The 18,327-nt window shown below is 38.5% G+C and overlaps 4 protein-coding genes and 1 pseudogene across 5 annotated transcripts; 3 read left to right on the forward strand and 2 right to left on the reverse strand.

Moving 5' to 3' along the window:
• The first annotated feature begins 880 nt into the window (after positions 1-880).
• Positions 881-1,429, forward strand: LOC141837812 (dirigent protein 4). Its single transcript, XM_074725185.1, has one exon. The coding sequence runs from the start codon at positions 881-883 to the stop codon at positions 1,427-1,429; it is 549 nt and encodes a 182-aa protein (XP_074581286.1).
• A 618-nt stretch (positions 1,430-2,047) lies between these two features.
• LOC141837406 (putative leucine-rich repeat receptor-like protein kinase At1g68400) lies at positions 2,048-3,599 on the forward strand (annotated as a pseudogene).
• A 34-nt stretch (positions 3,600-3,633) lies between these two features.
• Positions 3,634-4,476, reverse strand: LOC141842127 (uncharacterized). The gene has a single exon (XM_074730344.1). It carries the CDS (start codon positions 4,474-4,476, stop codon positions 3,634-3,636), a length of 843 nt encoding a protein of 280 aa, XP_074586445.1.
• A 1,093-nt stretch (positions 4,477-5,569) lies between these two features.
• On the reverse strand, positions 5,570-13,212 carry LOC141839805 (ribosome-recycling factor, chloroplastic-like). Of its 2 annotated transcripts, none has more exons than XM_074727636.1 (12): positions 13,058-13,212; positions 12,206-12,338; positions 12,062-12,131; positions 11,882-11,977; positions 11,304-11,401; positions 9,088-9,199; positions 7,514-7,555; positions 7,051-7,107; positions 6,908-6,958; positions 6,700-6,756; positions 5,911-5,973; positions 5,570-5,801 (listed from the first exon to the last, which is right to left on the reverse strand). In XM_074727636.1, exons 1-11 carry the CDS (start codon positions 13,152-13,154, stop codon positions 5,956-5,958), a joined length of 831 nt encoding a protein of 276 aa, XP_074583737.1. In that variant the 5' UTR covers positions 13,155-13,212; the 3' UTR covers positions 5,570-5,801; positions 5,911-5,955. The 2 variants fall into 2 exon arrangements, with proteins under 2 accessions (XP_074583737.1, XP_074583736.1); XM_074727635.1 differs by having other exon boundaries at positions 5,570-5,810.
• Positions 13,213-13,481: 269 nt separating this feature from the next.
• Positions 13,482-17,787, forward strand: LOC141841817 (uncharacterized). Its single transcript, XM_074730014.1, has 4 exons — positions 13,482-13,682; positions 15,040-15,124; positions 16,545-16,656; positions 17,348-17,787. The coding sequence occupies exons 1-4, from the start codon at positions 13,531-13,533 to the stop codon at positions 17,629-17,631; spliced, it is 633 nt and encodes a 210-aa protein (XP_074586115.1). The 5' UTR covers positions 13,482-13,530; the 3' UTR covers positions 17,632-17,787.
• The last annotated feature ends 540 nt before the right edge of the window (positions 17,788-18,327 follow it).

Consider the following 18,327-nt stretch of genomic DNA (forward strand, 5'->3'; position numbering starts at 1 on the left):
GCCAATGAATATTTAAATTAGCTTCGACTTTAAAAATACCATTTTACCCTAAATTATTCCAACGAAAAAGCTACTACTTTATCCTCTCATGTTTCACCTTCTCTAAATTCACATTTCTCTTATAAGAAAAATGTGATGTTCCAATATTATTAGTTATTCAAACCCTCAAACATTTGTCACCACACCGTGCTCTATTGTATAGGGGGCTAAAATTCTTTATAATAATAAAAAAAAAATCACAGTTAGCCCCATTAATCATTTCTGGGATGATCGATCTGGTCCTACGAAAATTTTCCATTGACCATCAAGATAAATCGAAAAGTGCACACAGTGATCAACAGACGTCCATCCATTGCGCTTCCCATAAAAATTCTTTATAATGATTATTATAACGGTGGCGTTCCAACGGTTATAAATTTATTTCCTCCTTTGCTTCAAATTGCTACCTTAAAAAATCAATACACCCAAGCGGCCAAAGCCTACCCAACTTTGCTCCGTCACCATGTTAAAGAGGTAATATTAGTGCCTTAAATTATACAATCAGGTATACTTTCAGGTCTATGATCATCTTAACGTATAACCGAAAGAAGAAACCATATATTTTCTTCCAAATCTTTTGTTCAAAGATTTTAAGGCTTCCATATCAGACTAAAGCAATAATTTGTTTCCGTGCAAGAATAGGAAAAGCCTTCAATTTTTTCAACCAATTTTTGCCTTTTATAACCCTAATCGAATCTACATTTCCATAAATTGCCACTTGCTAATCCCACAAAATCTCCTCCTCTCACATTATTTTTCTAAATTTGTCTTGCATCTCTTTTATATAATCACGGATTTTCTGCTAATCAAAGAAATCAACAAGGTAAGGTTGGAGATGGCAATGGCGAGAAGAGGCAGAGGAGCAGCTCCCTTTCTAGTTCTTCTCGCCTTCATGGCGGCTCAATGCTTCCACCAGTCCACGGAAGCCACGGTCGTCACCACCAACCTCCACTTCTTCTTCCACGACACCATCAGCGGCTCCGACCCCAGCGCCGTCCTCGTCGCCTCCGCCCCCGGCCGCAGCGACGAAGGCCTCGGCGTCTTCGGCGACGTCTTCGCCGTCGACGACCCGCTGACGGAGGGCCCCGAGGCGGACTCGCCGGTGGTGGGATACGCGCGGGGCTTCTACATGTTGGCGTCGCGGCGGTCTCTGATCCTCGTGATGGGGCTGGACTACGGCTTTACGGCGGGGCCGTTCAACGGCAGCTCCTTCAGCGTGTTCTCGCAGAATCCCGCACTGGAGCAGGGGGACCGCGAGCTGGCCGTGGTCGGCGGCCGGGGAAAGTTCCGTATGGCGAGGGGGTTTGCCTTGCTGCGGACGTACTCCGCCAACTTCACCACCGGCGACGCCGTCGTCGAGTACAACGTCACTCTGTTTCACGATGACTGATTATGTTCGTTAGATTTGCGTGTTGTTTACGTTGCTGAATAAACCTTCATGCATGTCATATATTTTATATTTCTCCATAAAAGGATCCTTATAAATGATCTTTAAAACTATTTGGAGCACTAAACCCCTAATTGAAAGTTCCTAATGAAATTTATTCCACAATTTTTAATTCGACCTCAATTATGACCATTCGATGATAAATCTCAAGTAGTTTCATTGACTAACTCTGGAGGTGACCGATCCAGTTCCACGAAAATTTTCCGCTGACCATCAGGATAAATCGAGAAATGCACTCCAGCTCAGACGTCCAACATCTTTTGATTACACTTCCCATTGTACCACCGTTCAATCCCTTACAAGTTGCACTCGTCCAGCACCTCCAGCTCAGCTCTTTAACTCTTCCTTTTGAACCCTATCACTTTAAACACTCCATCGAAATGCCTCCGCGCCCAGCTCTTTTCCCCTTGTGCCTTCTTCTTGGCCTATTTTATTAATAATTCCTTTTCGAATGCCCACCAATCACAACCCTTCCCGCCAAACTCTTCCCTCTCTCTATATATAGGGGCAGTGCTCTTCTTGCTGCCTAAGTCTTTTGGTTGGAATTGAAGTATGTCACCGATGCTCGTCTATTTCGCCTTCGTCGCCCTCAATGTGGCCGGCGCCGCCGGTGATGATGCCGGCCTCCTCCTCTCTTTCAGGTCATCCGTCGGAGATGGCAATGCGGTCCTTCTCCGACTTTCTCACTTCCGCGCCCTAGCCTCAGAAACAATGCGCTGTCCGGCACCCTCCCTGCTCTGACCCACTACAGGAACGCTAGGTTGAAGCATCTCCATCTCTCCCACAACCCACTCAGTGGCGCTCTCGACGCGGCGCTTCCTTTCTTGGCCTCCTTCCGAGTCGAGCACAATCGATTTACCGGCGGGTTAGAGGGGCTTCGGTTTGGGAGGATTAGAGATTTCGACGTGTCGAGGAACCGATTGACGGGGGAGATTGCCGGCCCGCTGTCGGAGTTCCCGATCTCGTATTTCGATCAAAACCCTGGCCTCTGCGGTTCTACGCTGCCCGATTGTGGGGGCGGGATCTCGTGTTAGCTGAAACGTCTCCAGTTTCCTCCCCTTCCCCCAATTCCTCCTATGAACACATATCCAGATTGAGATCCCTAACAAAGGCCGGGCTTACCGTTCTCTTAGCGTTCGGAGTCGGAGATTTGCTTGTGATAGCGATCGGCGTGGCGGTGATCGTCGGTATGTACCTGTGGTTGAGGAAGAAACTGTTGAAATCCCTGGGCAGCGCCGAGGAGATCGAGATTGCGGAGTCGAAGGAGAAGGAGAAAGGGCTGATCTGCGGCTGGACTGCCTTCTGAAGGCGTCGGCAGAAGTGCTCGGAAAGGGGCTTTCTGGAAGCACCTACAAAGCAGTCCTCGAGGACGGCATCATAGTCGCCGTCAAGCGGCTGAGCGCTGTGCATTTTCTGGCTGCGCACGGCGGCAAGGTATTCGATCGCCAGATGCGTATCATCGGGAGGGTGCGGCATCCCAATCTGGTGAGCCTGAGGGCATTTTGCGATGCTCATGAGGAGAAGCTGCTCGTCTACGACTACATGCCCAACGGAAACCTTCAAACCCTGTTGCAGAGAGACAGTAACACGCTAATTAATCCTTTCAAAGATTCGATTTTTATGCACGATTTGAACCCGATCAATGCTTCAGCTACTGGAAGAACGCTAGATTGGGCCAGCCGGAAGCGGATTCTGGTGACTGCCGGCGACGGACTTGCGTTCATCCACAAGTTTCCGACGAGGTACCCGCCAGTGCACGCCAACCTGGAAGCCTTCAAACATTCTAATCGATGAGCAGGGCAACGGGTGCGTTGCCGAGTGGGGGATCATGCGCTTCGCCGCCAACATCCGCTGCTCGCCGGGCGACCCTTCAGGCTACTTCTCTGACCGAGGGACCTTGGCGGCGGTTGCTGCAGCGAGTCAGAGGTACCGGGCGCCGGAGCTGGAGTCCGACGTCTTCAGCTTCGGGATGATGATGCTGGAAGTGGCGACGGATAAGGAAATGGATGACGGAGAACTGCAGGAAGAGGAGATCAGGGGAATGGTGAAGATTGCGATGTTGTGCACGGCGGAGATGAGTCAAGTGGTGAGAATGATGGGCGAGTTCTTGTGAGATGCTGAAGAACAAAAAGCTTCGCATGCGTGCACTATTCATTTTTCCAAGCATACAAAGTCAATGAAAAACCAAGCCCTTGAGACCATGGCAACAATCTTTCAGATGAAAGGCAAGTTCGAAACATGAAGACAGCACTCGCCGAAGGACTAGGACCAGGAGCACCGAAAAGCCAGCTATGAACATCCCAAAATACTTCAACGGGAAGCCCGTCAACAAGGATAGTCTGATTGCCACGGAATTTCCATGCAAGTCTCTTCACCTGCATCACCCGTTTCTGATCGACACTGATCTCCAGGCAGGGATCCGTGAGCCCTACAGTATCGCACTCTATGTCAACTTCATGGAATCGGCCATTATCACAGAATTGTGCCTTTGTTGAATATGTCTTCTTTCCATATATATGGGCCTTCTTCGCGATGAACACTGCATTTGAAGGAGGACGCGTGCTAGTCTTCCGGTAAGCTTCTTTTGAGAGATCTCCGAGCTGGAGGATCATCTTGTTATCGCAGATCGCCGCAATGTAGAAATCTTCAAGAGGCTCCGGGCTAAATCCAAATTTGGCAGCAGAGAGATCCCAGAAAACAACTATCTTGCTATCCTTCACCTCCATGGACCTGCAGCCCTTTCTCTTGGAGAACACCCGTGGCTTAATTTCCACCTTGCAGAGGCATTGGTTGGTCGAATCGTCGATCTCGATGCTCAAGCCTTGCCCCATCAGATTCTTGCTCCATGTAACAATGATCACACAAGACCGGCCAAAGAGTTGAGCTTGGTAAAGGCAAGTCACTAGATTTTGAGCAGTTTTGCTGGCCCCCGACGTGGAATCGGAGACCTGAACTCCACTTTCTCCAAAGCAGGAAGGGAAATCCTTCATTCTAATTCCTAACCAATGCAAAAAATTCAACAACGAGCTTGGAGAAGCAATTAACACCAGAAGAATTGTCCCAAACACCGGCGTTGCACCCTGGTCAATTCAAACTTTTACAAATCGTCAGTGCTAAGCCAGGAAGAACCAGAATCGACTGACAAGTCCCCTCCTTTTTACAAAATCAAGCATTCAAGATTCGGAAAGGGAAAAAGGAGGAAAATTAAGAGCCAAATTCCACTCCCACTCCCCACAAGGATCAGATCCGTCTAAGAGGGGATAAAAACCTGAATCCAAAAGCAGTGGGAAAGCAGATAAAAAATCGCACTAAAAATGAAGAAACGAAGCCTAATGGTCGGTCCGGTCCCATGGAAGTTTTCTACCGACCATCAGGGTAAATCGAGAAGCACATACGGCGGTCAATCTAGGTGCCCAACATCCTTTGATTGCGTTCCCCATTTGAAAGAAAATTCCTACAAATACGCCGTAATTGGGGATCGAACCACGGATCCCTAAGTTACAACCCGGATATCCTACCGTTACAACATTGCCTCGGGGACAAAATGCCTTCCATTCAAGCTCATGCCTCTGCTACCTTTCGTGGTTATTACCGCATAAGGGGCAATTCACAGGGTCAACCTCTAGATTATTTATGAAAAAATAAATTAAAAAATTATAATTGATCACGATAGAAGACGATGTTATCCCGATTTCATCAAAATTCAAACTCTTATCCTCTTCTACAAATTTACTCCGTCATAATCAAATTAGTTATGCCTTGGGAGGAACATGAAAGTTCTCAGTCTTTGCTAAGATAGATAACATGTCAAAATCATCTAAGAGAAAATTCTAATCCAATCTTAAATGTTAAAAGGCAAATAAATGATTCTTTTAATATCTAAGCATATTTAAAAGTTTGCATTTAATATTAGGAACTAAAGTAGTTAGAAAGCATATTTAAATTCTGCACGTCTAAACGTGAAATACAAGGACACCTAACTTTTTTCACTTGTAGTAATCATCGTCATTAAATGTTCCTATGGGGTGGTTAAGAACTAGAACATCCATTGTGTTCAAAAAGTAAGAGCTTGAATTGACTCAATTAAACAAACTTCACTCAATTAATTATCCTTCTAAATATGTTGTAACAAGAAACAGTAAACAATATCTACCAAAAAAGTAAAATAAAAGCTGGTATGAAGACAAAATTACAGCTGACAAATTCATTGATGCTTGCATTCTGACCATGCGCTATATCAAAAAGATGAGACCTCAAGAGAGATAATTCACTATTATATGCCGTAGAATCCTTCAGCATCAAATGCAGTGCAGGTCTTCAAGTCCTGGTATAACTATGATCAGTTGTTTCGAAGAGAATTCTTATACAGGAAAAGAATTAAGACCACAATCAATTTAGAGATGTGGGGAGGCAAAATCGCTTACATTGCCATCAAAAGAAGTTAATGGATGCACATGGTTTGTATGGCGCTATACTGTTAACAGTTCCTGTAAGATGATAGACAATATTATGCGAAATCATCGACGAAAAAGCAGATTGAAATTTCATATATAGTAGGCTCAGAGAATGTAAAACTACAACAAAATGAGTTGTCTAGAATGCACCAAGTTTCAATTTTAGTTACAACCTTAATATCATCTTAACAAGAACAAAATCTTACTTGAGTCGAGAAAACTAGGGTAGAACAGGTAGTAAGGTTGCAATCATTGGTGAGGCATGGAAATCAACTGGAAGCACAAACTTTGAAATGCAGAAATCTATTAATGCTTCCACATGTTCTAAACTTGAAAATCATCTGATATTCACCTTAAAGTCTCATAGCCAACATTAAATTTTGAGATTCTCATAAATTGAACAATTAGGACGTCAGTGCAACTTTGAGATGAAGTAAAAGTTGGAAACTTTGAAACTAACTTGGAGACGATTTTAGTAAGCATCATTTTTATGAGACAGCATTTTGGTTCTTTTGAACCTGAAATACCAAACAAATGTCTAGTGAAATAGACAGCTTATATGTGGGGGAAAGGTATGTTACCAAGAGATAGAAACACATGTATCCAATGTACAATCCCTTAATCATTGGTAGGTGATTAAATGGTCAAACTAACAAAGTAGATAGAACAATGGTATTTGTGAATAGATATAAAATGTTGTGATACTAGAGGATATATGAATATATATTTTCCTACTTTATGCCAATAATTGGACTTTACCTTTTCCTTCTGTTTTTGAATGGCCTCAACCTTCTTCATGTAGTCATCAGTCAGTTTCTGAAAAATGATTATAAAGAGCATACCAATGTTTCATGAGCATATATTTTGAGAGGCATTTCCAGGAGGAAATAATCTACATCATCTAATATGAGAAATAGTTAACATACAACCACATATTTCAGATGATATAGTGCTATACTTAACATACTTGAAGATCACTTGACAGATCTTTAACATTATCTTCTGAAAGTTTCTTCTCCTGAACAATATTCATGAAAAAGTATATTAGATGTCCACAAACACAAAAGCTCAAGTAAAAATATCTGTTACTGAGAGTCCAATGGAACAAACTTTCTCAAGTTTCTCATAGGCTTTATTTGCATCTCTTCGTATATTTCTTATTGCTACCTGCAAAAACACAATGATACCATCAAGCATAAAAGCTGTGGTTCTGCAAATTGCTACCTATGAGTCATAGTTCCACTACAAAAGCCAACAACCACATGGTGCTAAATAGATTCTAACATCACATTGCATTAGTTGCATTCATGAAGTAATTTTCTTTCTCGTATCTCAGACAGTGAATTGAATCTATAAGCATTCAAAACTGTGTTACTAAACCTGTCATTGTGCGACTGCAAATCATGTTCTCTTGTTAAGTGAAGTAAACAGATAAATCCAACTAGATTATCTAAAATTACCAAATAGAGACATTGGGAAATTCAATTTACAAGAAGCTATGTCATTGAAAAATAAAACACTTGGTACATCACTATCAGTGGGACGTATGCCAGGACAAGATACTCTAGTTTACCTTTCCTTCCTCAGCGAGTTTTGCAACAACTTTGGATAACTCCTGCACCAACATTAAAGCAGCAGATATAAATCAGATCAGCATAATTCAAAAGAAGAACTTAAAAGCAGAGAAAGAATGAAGCACAAAGATTTTTTTATTTTCTGATGTATGATATGCATCTCAAATTAACAAAAAAAAAACTACGTATAAGTGATCATATACATAAATTTAGGTTGAGAAATTAATTTACTAGCTACATACTCAATTTCAATGGAGAAATAGATAAGATTCATATGGCCGGCCTAAAATAGTTGTGAATAAAACAATGCTTAACGATGATGATAAGCTCGAAAAATGAATTAGAAAAACATGTTGATATTGAACAGCAAAAGTAAGTGAACTATAAATTGAAAGATAGCCAACAGATATTGTTTATTGTGACTGTGCACTCTATCCAATTAATGGTTCCTTGAGGAAATTAATGATCTGAACTTCAGGATCTTGGCAACAATAAGGCTGATAGTCTATTGTAAAATTTTGAATGCTGAGTCAACAAGTAATCAGGATTTTTTTGCATCTTATCAGTCAAATTCAAGGGAGGAAAATGGTTATGAAAATCTTTGGAAGAGAAAATTCTTACAAGGTTCCAGGTTCCTCATGAACATGTTCTTAAAATTCAGGTGGTACCAAGATGTACTTGTGGAATTCACTGATCTGGCAGGCTAAGGGGCACACAATTCTTGATGGTACTATTGTGAATAATGTGTACCACCTGGTACCGATGATACATACCATGGTGAAAGTGGTATACACTTTTCTATCCCTGATATACTGCCCATGATGAGCAGTAATATGCCTTCCAAAGGGCTATAATTATAGGACATCAAAGAACAAACAAATATATTGATTGTTATGATCCCATGACAATCTTCTCTCAACTGAGTGAACAAACATACAGGTTAATACTGATTGAGTCAATCAAGCAATAACCATAGCTATACTGAGTCATGTTGATATGTAGTTGGATGATTTTGACACAAAAGAGTATCAGAATTTCCGCATTTATAACATGTCACATTTCATAGAGCTATATAGAGTCACACTTTGTGTACTGAATGATTATGATACAATATATTTTCCCTTGAGCCCAATTCTTTCAATTCATGTTAGTTGTCCTCAGGCTCAATCCATCCAGGTACCTCCCACTAAGCTCGATTGCCTCAATCTCCAAGTGGCATAACAAATGTTGCACACGTTGCACCAGTATCAAATAGACACCTAACGTGAGACATATTGTTGAACCATGAAAACACTGGTTAAATTTAACCACTAACCACAAGAACTGTTTTCCAACAAATCTAGTAATGTCAAAATAAATTCATGAGAATATCGTGCAAAGAAAAACATGATAAACATTTGATAACTCTATGACTGGGCAGAAGAGGGGATGTAGAAACATAGTAGCAAACATTAGGATGAAGCATCTCTGAAGAATATTTGTTTCCAAGTACTCTTCTCATGAGTCTTCCTAAATATGAATTATGTGAAACATTTAGTCATTGTTCAATAAAAAATAAAAAAAACTAACAAACCTTTCTTCGCTCAGATGTCAATTGAGGGATGCTTAGTCGTATCACCTCTCCGTCATTGTTTGGTGTTAAACCGATGTCAGAACTTACTATTGCCTTCTCAATAGTTTTTAAGCTGAAAGTTAAAAATAATATGACAGTTTACAAATAGAAAGAAAAATAGAAAATACATCCACACAATTTATATATCATAAACACTATATCAGAGACTAAACTATACATTCCACTTTAATTTATCCTCTCAACTTGGAGTCTGAATGCTGATAAATGTCTAGTCTGTTGCACAAAATACTAAAACCCCACAGATTGAGGAAAAAATCTTACAGCGATATCATGGAGAAGACTTTATATTATGCAATGGTTGAGAGATTTAGAGATGTGATATTGAAGTCAGTGACTTGGATTGTTCTTCAAAGGGCATTTTCTTTAATTTCCCCTCAAACTAAGGTATCAAAGAGGAATACAGTATGCCAAATCCAAAAGTTCAGGAAGAACAGAAATTAGAATTCCAATATATACTTATAAAAGAATTAAAAAGATAAGGAAATATTAGAAGAAGAAGTTTAATAATATGGAAGGGCAGTGGAAGATGCTTACCAAAAAGAATGACGAAAGTTCTTGCATATCTTCTCAAGAGAAGACGATATTAGAAGAGAGAAATAACTATTCTCTTTTAAGGTTGCAATCAAGGGAGAAAAATATATGGGAGTGCTGCAGAAAAAAAGCATAGGGTTCCAGCATCTACTCTGAGAAAGGATAACTGCCAATAGACAAACTTTAGATTATTTTATTCTAAAAAGAGATGGAAGATATCAATGCAAAGAAAGTAAAACTGTAAAAGTTTAAAATTGACCTCGAGCAAAGAAAGATGATAGAAGAGAAAGAAAATGATATCCCATTTTAATATTAATAGATAAAAAGATGGCTGCAAAAGGGGAAAAAAGATGAATAAATTATGAACTAGTGGTACATCAACTTTGAAATAGAGGGAAGAATCACTCTTGGCTTGCAAAAATATGATTTTTTTTTTTTACTTTAAGATTAGTAATTCCAAAAAATTGAATTGATAAGAAGACAACAAGTGATGCAACCCTGCAAATGCTTCAATAGATGAATGAAATCATGATACAACTTAAAGACGATGATGAAGACTTAAGGATCAGTGATTTTTATAATGAAGTACTCTGATATTCTTTTACATGCCAGTACTTTTATTACACATTTCTTCTTCCTAATCACACCAATGATGAAGCCTTTTTTACACTTTCTTCTTCAATAAGTGAAGCCTTTATGTTACACCTTTCTTCTTCCTTCTTTTATTCTTCTTTATTGCCACCTATTTTATGCTTCCATATTAGAAAGTGCCAAATTATTTAGTTCAAGGCCTGCTAGACTAGCCCTGGGCTTGGGTCAGTTAATGTTGATTCTTATTATCTTATGATAAAGCTTTGATACTTGCATGGACTTGTGGTGTGGAGGTTATGAAAGATGCAACCTAGAGGTGCTAGTGATCTCTTATAGTTGCCTGGGCCATGCTAGAAAGTGCACCAGGCGGGAGGACATGGAGCAATGATAGTCTGGGTAGAGCCTCACAGGGTGTCTCACCAGAGAGGATCACACTCAGAAGAATCACCATGGAGGGATTGCACATATGAAGTTCTTGAGAATCTGTGAGGTAGCTTGGATTTTATGGTATCACATAGGCAGGTAGTATTGTGAGAGAGCACACTCCATTAAAGAGCAGGTGACAGCTGATGGAGGCATGGGTGACTAGAAGATTATGTGCTGCAAAGACTTGGCCACGAAACCAGAAAAGTCCCATTGTGCAACAATGGCTGTATGAAGGTGGTATGCATTGACATTATTGAAAGTAATGTGGAGAAAAAATAGTAACTATCTTTAAGGAGAAAGGCTTCTATAATGAAGGTGGAAAAGGAAGGTTGTGCCTCAAGAGCAGAGGAAGAAGGAAAAAAGCAACTCTAACTTTATCACTGTTGATAGCAAGTTAAAAGTAATCGAACCATATCATTCTATTAGAAATAGAACACGACACCAATATATAGGACCATAACAATGACACTTATCAAACAAGCATTGTAGGAAGTATATTATATCTTCTAGATAACATGAACTATAAACTAATAGAAAAATATAAATTATTACTAACCCAACAATCATCAAATAAAAAAAGGGAGATTCTTATTAACTGATTAATATACCTAGATTTGTCATACGGCTGCACAAGAAGAGTGCTTCCATCTGGTGTACTGATTTGTGCGATGCTCTTCAAGCTGACAGGAGTTCCATAGTACTCAACCTGGAAGGAAATGAATTCTCATGACAACAAATTATATTAACAAGTCAGAAAATAGACTGAAAACAGAATCAAGAGTATTTTCACTCTTCTCTCATCAAAAATGATTGGTGTTATAGGGAAAAAGATTTCAATACTAGCCAGAAGTAAAATAATTACTGTCAAATGTAGATCGAAGGATAGCATAAAAGGCACGAAGTGGAACAGCTGAAATATCTTTTAGATTGCTTGGTGGAAGAGAAGAAATGAAAAGTCCTCAATTACATCTTGTAGAGCTATTTTTCTTAGATAATGAAATAGGATTGATTGTAAAATGGAAAATTCAAAAATGAAGACATAGAAACTGCTGTTCATTTTATTTAGGACATAACAAGCATACAACATCTCAAGAACTACTATCTCTGTTATCTAACACTACCAAAACATCAATAAAAACAAGTATATTGTATCAGAAATAGCCTTTAGCAAAAAAAAGTGGAAAACCTCAACACGGTCGAGCATGGAAGGATTTGCTCTTCCTGTTCTCACTGCATTAAAATTTGTTCGGACATTTTCAATAGTCCTCTCCATCCTATCTCTCTGAAAGATGATTGAACTTATGGCAATTTAATATAATCATAAGTTCAATATCAGCCATACATCCAAGTAATCACAACAACTTACAGCATCCTTCTCAATCACAGATTTCTCAGCCTCGATTTCTTCAATGGTTGCACACTTAATGATTCCATCTCTGAGAATATGCAAAATATGCCAATGGAAATGATAACTTCCACCAATTTATTGGTGCATATGAAAGAGACTAACCTTCTCTTGAAGTGTTTACTATTGCCCATGTTCTTGCAAGAGAACGCAGTTGTTCCCTCCTTTAAAATTGAATAGGTGAAAGATGAACTCCATGAGGACAAATGCATGTACACATTTCCATTATGGACATTTTCTGTGCAAGAAAGAAACATAGAATGAACTGATTCTGTTACACTAAAATTGAACCATAAAAACAAAGAAGTGCTATGGGGAATTCACTCATGGAAAATTCCTTTTCCCCCAATACACTAGTATTAGTGCATCATACAACTTAGTAGTTGCATTATGAAGAACTCACTACTTATAATTGTACCTCTTACAAAAAAAATCTATCACTCGTTTCCACATAGCAACTCACTACTTATGCAAGCAATCCCCATAAGAAGTTTCTTGATAAGTAATAAAAACGTATACAAGGGCTACAGAAAGAAACAAAATCAACCTAATCAAAGTGAAGAAATGCAAAAGTTCCACTATATAATAATGTAATAATTCCAAATGTACTTAAATGTGAGAAAAAAAACATTTAAAGGCTATGATTCTCTGAGGTTTTGAGGGCATCTTAGTAGAAGAACAAGGACAGAACGATTTGATAAGTCATCAGATGTGTCCATAATAGAAGCACGTACAAAATTCCATTTTTTTTCCAGTCCTGTTGATGTTTGGTCACTGAACTGCAAAGCTACACTAATGTACTACCCATAGACCGCCATCTCTGCCAATTCGCTTTTTTGTATCAAGATTTCTTGACTTAAAATAATATCTTTTTCGATTCTTTATGCAGCCATTTCACCGAGAAACTATAGGCAGTGCTACGAAATTAGAAAGAGACAGTGAGGAAAGCGGAAGAACCTGGTACTCCGACGGAACGGGTTCTTGATGGCGAGAGACCCGGAGCTCTGAGGCTTGGATAGACGAACCGGGAGGAAGACAGGGATCGAAGAGCCATCGGAGGCTAATGGCGAGAAGGGGGCGAGGAAGGGACGAACTACAAAGAGGGATGGAGATACGACAAGGCAGGGGATAAGGAGCTCTATCGGATCGGGTCGGTTTTAAATATTTTAGTTTACCTTAAATATTAAAAAAAACAATTTTCTGATTTATTTATCCCTTTAACTCATTAATGCTCCTAAATATAGTGCAAACAAACTCATAAAAGATGAGGGGCTAAATTGAATTTTGATAAATTTCGAGCCCCCAGCTGCAAGATAAAGTAAATATCTCGTCGGTCTATAAATTTGAGAATTTTAGAGACGAACGCGTACGCGCACTTCACTCGTCGAAAGGTAGAGGGACCGGAGAGTGAGGCCGAACGCGATCTGGAGATGCCTTCGCAGGCACCGCCCAATCCGAGGACAACCATGAGCCGATCCGTCGGAAAATCTGCGCAACTGCTCACCCGCTCCTCTATGCAATCTGCTTTCCAGCTGCCCCCTTCCGAGGAGGAGGCTGTGGCGGGGATCTCTGTGCTGAAGCAGTGAGCATGGCTTGTCTCGCTTTCTTAGCCTGATTTGTGTTTTGTTGATTGTGCCCTTTCTTCGTAAGAATTTATATGTAGCAGAGTAAAAGTGAGATTTTATTTTATTTTTCTAATTTGGTGTGTATGTTTTTGTTCCCTTGAGTTTCTTGGGCATTCTTTTGCTCTCCCACAGAAAGTTGAAGCTTAACTGATAACTGATTTGTTGTCTTAGTTGTACAACGAAATAGTTTGTCTAACAGGATGATGATGAGCCGTGCAATTAAGTCTATTAGGAGCTTACGGTTTTTGCAAATTAGATTTTTGTTAATCTTGCAGTTGTTGTATGGTTACTTACTGCAGCAAGCTTCATAGCATGTTGACAAGGTTACAGAAGCAACCACGACCAAATCATGTGGTCCAACTTTAGTAGTGGGCAGATCTTTTCTGTCCATTGACCAAGGCTATCGTAACATTCAGATTTTGAAATCACTCTTAGTTGCATTAAGTAGTACTCAAAACACTAGTTGTTTAATTTGTTTGATTATAAAAGTAAAACCAAGTTAAAGACCACTTGTGGATTTTATTAATCAAAGAAAAAAAATGGGACTAAGATGAATGATGAACAATTACTAGTCCTTTTATACATTACTATTTGTTTTCCCATAACGTTACAATTTAGTGCATAGTTCTGTCCATCTATCTTACTACAAGGAAAACACAAAGTAACCATCATCTAGTAGAGTTACTTGCTCTAGTAAATTTCAAACATTTATTTCAAGTAATTTGCCAAACCTCTTGGATTCTAATGAAATCAAAAACTAACTTTATGATAACTAACTTTATCCAATGAATTGAAAAAGGGGATTTAGCAGGAATTCTAAGGGTGCTAACTTTTCATCTAATTCCTCATACCTGTGTTGGATACCCAAAGAATATGAGTGAGACACTGGCATCCCTATTGATCATGTAAAAATTTTAGAAATGAGATGAAACACCTACGCTCACACCCATGTTGGATAACCATAGATTATTCTAAGTAACATAAATCAATGGGCGTGTGTCAGGTATTTCTTTTTTGGTTTTTACTCAAAGGTTGTATTGTCAAGCAAGGCCTAGAATCTAGGGAATGTTTTGCAGTTATCTCGGTGAAAGAACAAAAGGTCAAATTAGTGAAAGTAGCAGCAGGACTTACTGAAATTGCAACAGTTTCATCTATGATTAACAGAAAGCTGTCATAGTTTTGCTTCATTGGTCTTCAGTTGGCTATGGAGAATTGAAATGAACCTTGTATGTTACTGTTATGTTTGAGCAGAATGCACAGACGTGTTCTGTACGAATAAGTTTTGACTTAGTTTCAGTTACATGTTTTTTGCAGGATATTTTTTTCAGAGACACACCTTCAAGGACCACCAAAGATTCGCTATTTGTTCAATTTATTATGGTTAAATCCTTCTCTTAAGGTAACAAACAAAATCTTCCATTTCATTTATATCTGCAACTTACAATTTGCTTCTGGTTGCCTGACCACATGTTTGCCCCTTATGTATTCATTTTAACTGATGCACCATAGATGCATTGCAGTTCTATATCAGAGATAATGTGATACAGACATAGAAAAAGAGAGCATCACAAATAAGTTACTGAGGTCATTTGATCTTTTACAATCCTATGGGGTTGTTGTGATGTGTGAATTATGATTTGGAGAACTAATCACTTCAAAAAAAATCTAATCATGAAACTCAATCAGATGAACAGGTCATTACCACAAGGTAGGTTTCCATCAATTGAGTCCTTAGTTAAGATCCCTAGACTAGAATATCCTTTTGGTACAGAAACTAGATAATGTATAAGTAATCTATCTGTTAATATGAAAGCAATTGCTTTTTCTATTATCTAAATGCTTATTAACTAATTGCTCCTCAAACACTATGTTCATTTACTAGTTAAGTTAATTGCTACTTCAATTTTTTGACAATCATTACAAATTAACAATTTGGTATGCAAAAGTATGAAATGTATGGAATGAAATGAGTATCTCTCCTCTCTTTTTTTTTTTTTTTTGGATTATTCAGTTTCAATCCAAAAATTGGAGTGGAATCATAGAGCAATGAATCATTTCCATTCTATTCTAGTCCACCCTACGAAACACTCCTTAATACCTTGTCGGCACGAAACCTGCACTTCAACTTCTTACCAGGTCATCCATATCACTCCACATTTTCCTTGCAGTCTTCATCTACACTTTGTTGATTTTCCCTTTGAATGTGCACTTCTTTCAGACTTGTTTGTTGCTTTTCCACCTCATTGATTCTCTGGCCATGAATATGTACGTTGAGATCTTCGCCAATTTTCTGGATCCTATGATTCCAATGTCATATTTCTAATTTTCCACTGATATTTGATTGTTGTCGATTTAAAATGTCTCCTTAGTTGTTCTGCAAGATTTCTTGATTTTGTACTTCTTTGATTGATATCTCAGCAAATCTTGGATCAACTTTGGCCAATCCTGATTGAATTCCGCCTATCTGGATTGAAAGATTGTCAGATTTTTCCAACTATGATTTGCATACATAGATTTAGCACTAATCTAGTCAGTAATCATGAGTTCATGACAAACATGCAGTTAAGGGTAAAGAATGGACACATTTCTATTAAAACGTCTAAACTTAAAGAGAGTTTGATGTTTTATGATGCACATTAGCTGATTGTTCCATTTTCATATATTTAAAATCATATATTTTTATGGGCACATCAATTTATAAATAATATTACATATTATGATGATTGTAACTTGTAATTGAAACCTACGGTTGTCACTTTCCCTAGTTGTTGATCAAGCAGCTTCAACTGATTCCTGAAATTCTCATTGTGCTTATGCAGCGAATGGTTGTATCATTGGCATCTGATAAAGACATCTGGTATGCGATTATGAAAAATGAAGCAGTTCAAGAACTAAGAGAATCTTGCATAACCAGTCTTATGCTACCTCCAGGTTGGATGGCAACTATCTCACTATCTGATCTTCTCTAACCCAAGTAGTGTGGAGCAATCATAAGATGTTTTTGAACAATAGTGGTGCCTGCATTATTTGCAAATTTGAAGTTTCATCTATTGTAGCTTGCAACGTGAGATAGGGTGTTCATTTGGTTTAAACCAAATTAAATTGAGAAGTTTTATTAAAAGCATTACCAACTGACCTGTATTAAACTCCTATTAAAGCCAAACAAAACCAACTTAAATTGTCGAAGACTCACATGACATCCTAGGTTAGGCTCGCATGGAAAGTTGAGCTAATGAAGAGAAATTTCAAGTTTAGACGAGGAGCAATTATTTGACTTAAGCATTATGGGATTACCACACTTGGCTACATGCTAATCCACATGTTTAAACCAGTCTTGTTATGTGTTAATCGACATATTTACCTTGTGATTTTGTCACGTTAATGCAAATTGATGAGTTCAGTTGATTGTTTGTATATCTGGAAAGAGTTGGTTATACTGATGGATAATTGGCCAGTACAACATTATGCAATTGTGTCTTTAATGATCCATCTAAGACTGGTAGCGACCGCGTGGTTGTAAATTTAGGAAAGTAGATCATATCAACTTTGTTTGACACAACACCATTGAGATAGTAATTTTCAAAATTTATCTTAGTAATCTTCAACTCAAGTTGTCTTTCAGGTTGTGAAGGAGAAACTGGAAGCATCCTATCTGAATTCTGGAAAGCAGGCAGTGACATTGCCATAATAATTCTCAGATGGATCTCGGAAAATCTCAAAACAAAAGTTAATGCACTTTTGCTACTGATTTCCCAGCTTGTCAATGAGCTCTTTCATGCTGTGGAAGTGGGAAAAGGCATGGGTGTCTTGGACGACATACTGAGATCTATGTTTATATTGTCGCTCATGGTAATTACTACTGTTGTCATTATTCGAATCCATAGGAAATTTGATCTGGCTCGCTGAGCTAGTCATAGTTTGTGGATTGTTCGAACTTAATCATGCCAGCTTCGCATCAATTGTGGCACTATGAACAAAATGTATAAATAATTGAAGGCTCTGAATTGTGTGATGAAATGACTCATGAAATGGTTGGTGAAAATGTTTGGATTTATTGGTTTAGACGGATGTTTATCCTGGGTTTCTTTTTCATTCCTATTGTCGTACATGAAAGGCTGCTTCGCATCAATACTATTTTTTTTTTTGGAACTTTATTTCATGCTATTTCATCAACCAAGGGTCTTTGACAACTCTTGCATTCAAGATCAAACTCCCTGAGCTGCTGCTACGAAGTCTTCACATCCAGATTAATTGAACTTGTTTTAGATCATAGTTCAAAGGAATATTCAAGCAAGCACAAATTCACTCAGAAAATGTTAAAATTTCAAAACTTAGTGCATCCGATTTCACATGTCACACATCAAAAATTCAAAAATCATCGCAAATTTTCTTGTCAGGGATTAAACTCTCGTCGTCTGAAAGAATAAGCTATATTATTTCATATCAACTGAAGTAATGAAATGGTTGCAGGGTGAAGTGATGATAACAGTTAAAAGCACTAATAGGGATTTTGATAATTTTGAAATCTTATAGCACAACTTAAAAATGAGCGTAAACTCTGACAGATAAAATAAAATTCCCGATTTCATCATTGAGCAATGA

The sequence above is a fragment of the Curcuma longa genome, chromosome 11, assembly GCF_044706935.1.
Source record: "Curcuma longa cultivar G26 ecotype Majalengka, Jawa Barat chromosome 11, ITB_CL_G26_1.1, whole genome shotgun sequence".
Classification (NCBI taxonomy): Eukaryota; Viridiplantae; Streptophyta; class Magnoliopsida; order Zingiberales; family Zingiberaceae; genus Curcuma; species Curcuma longa.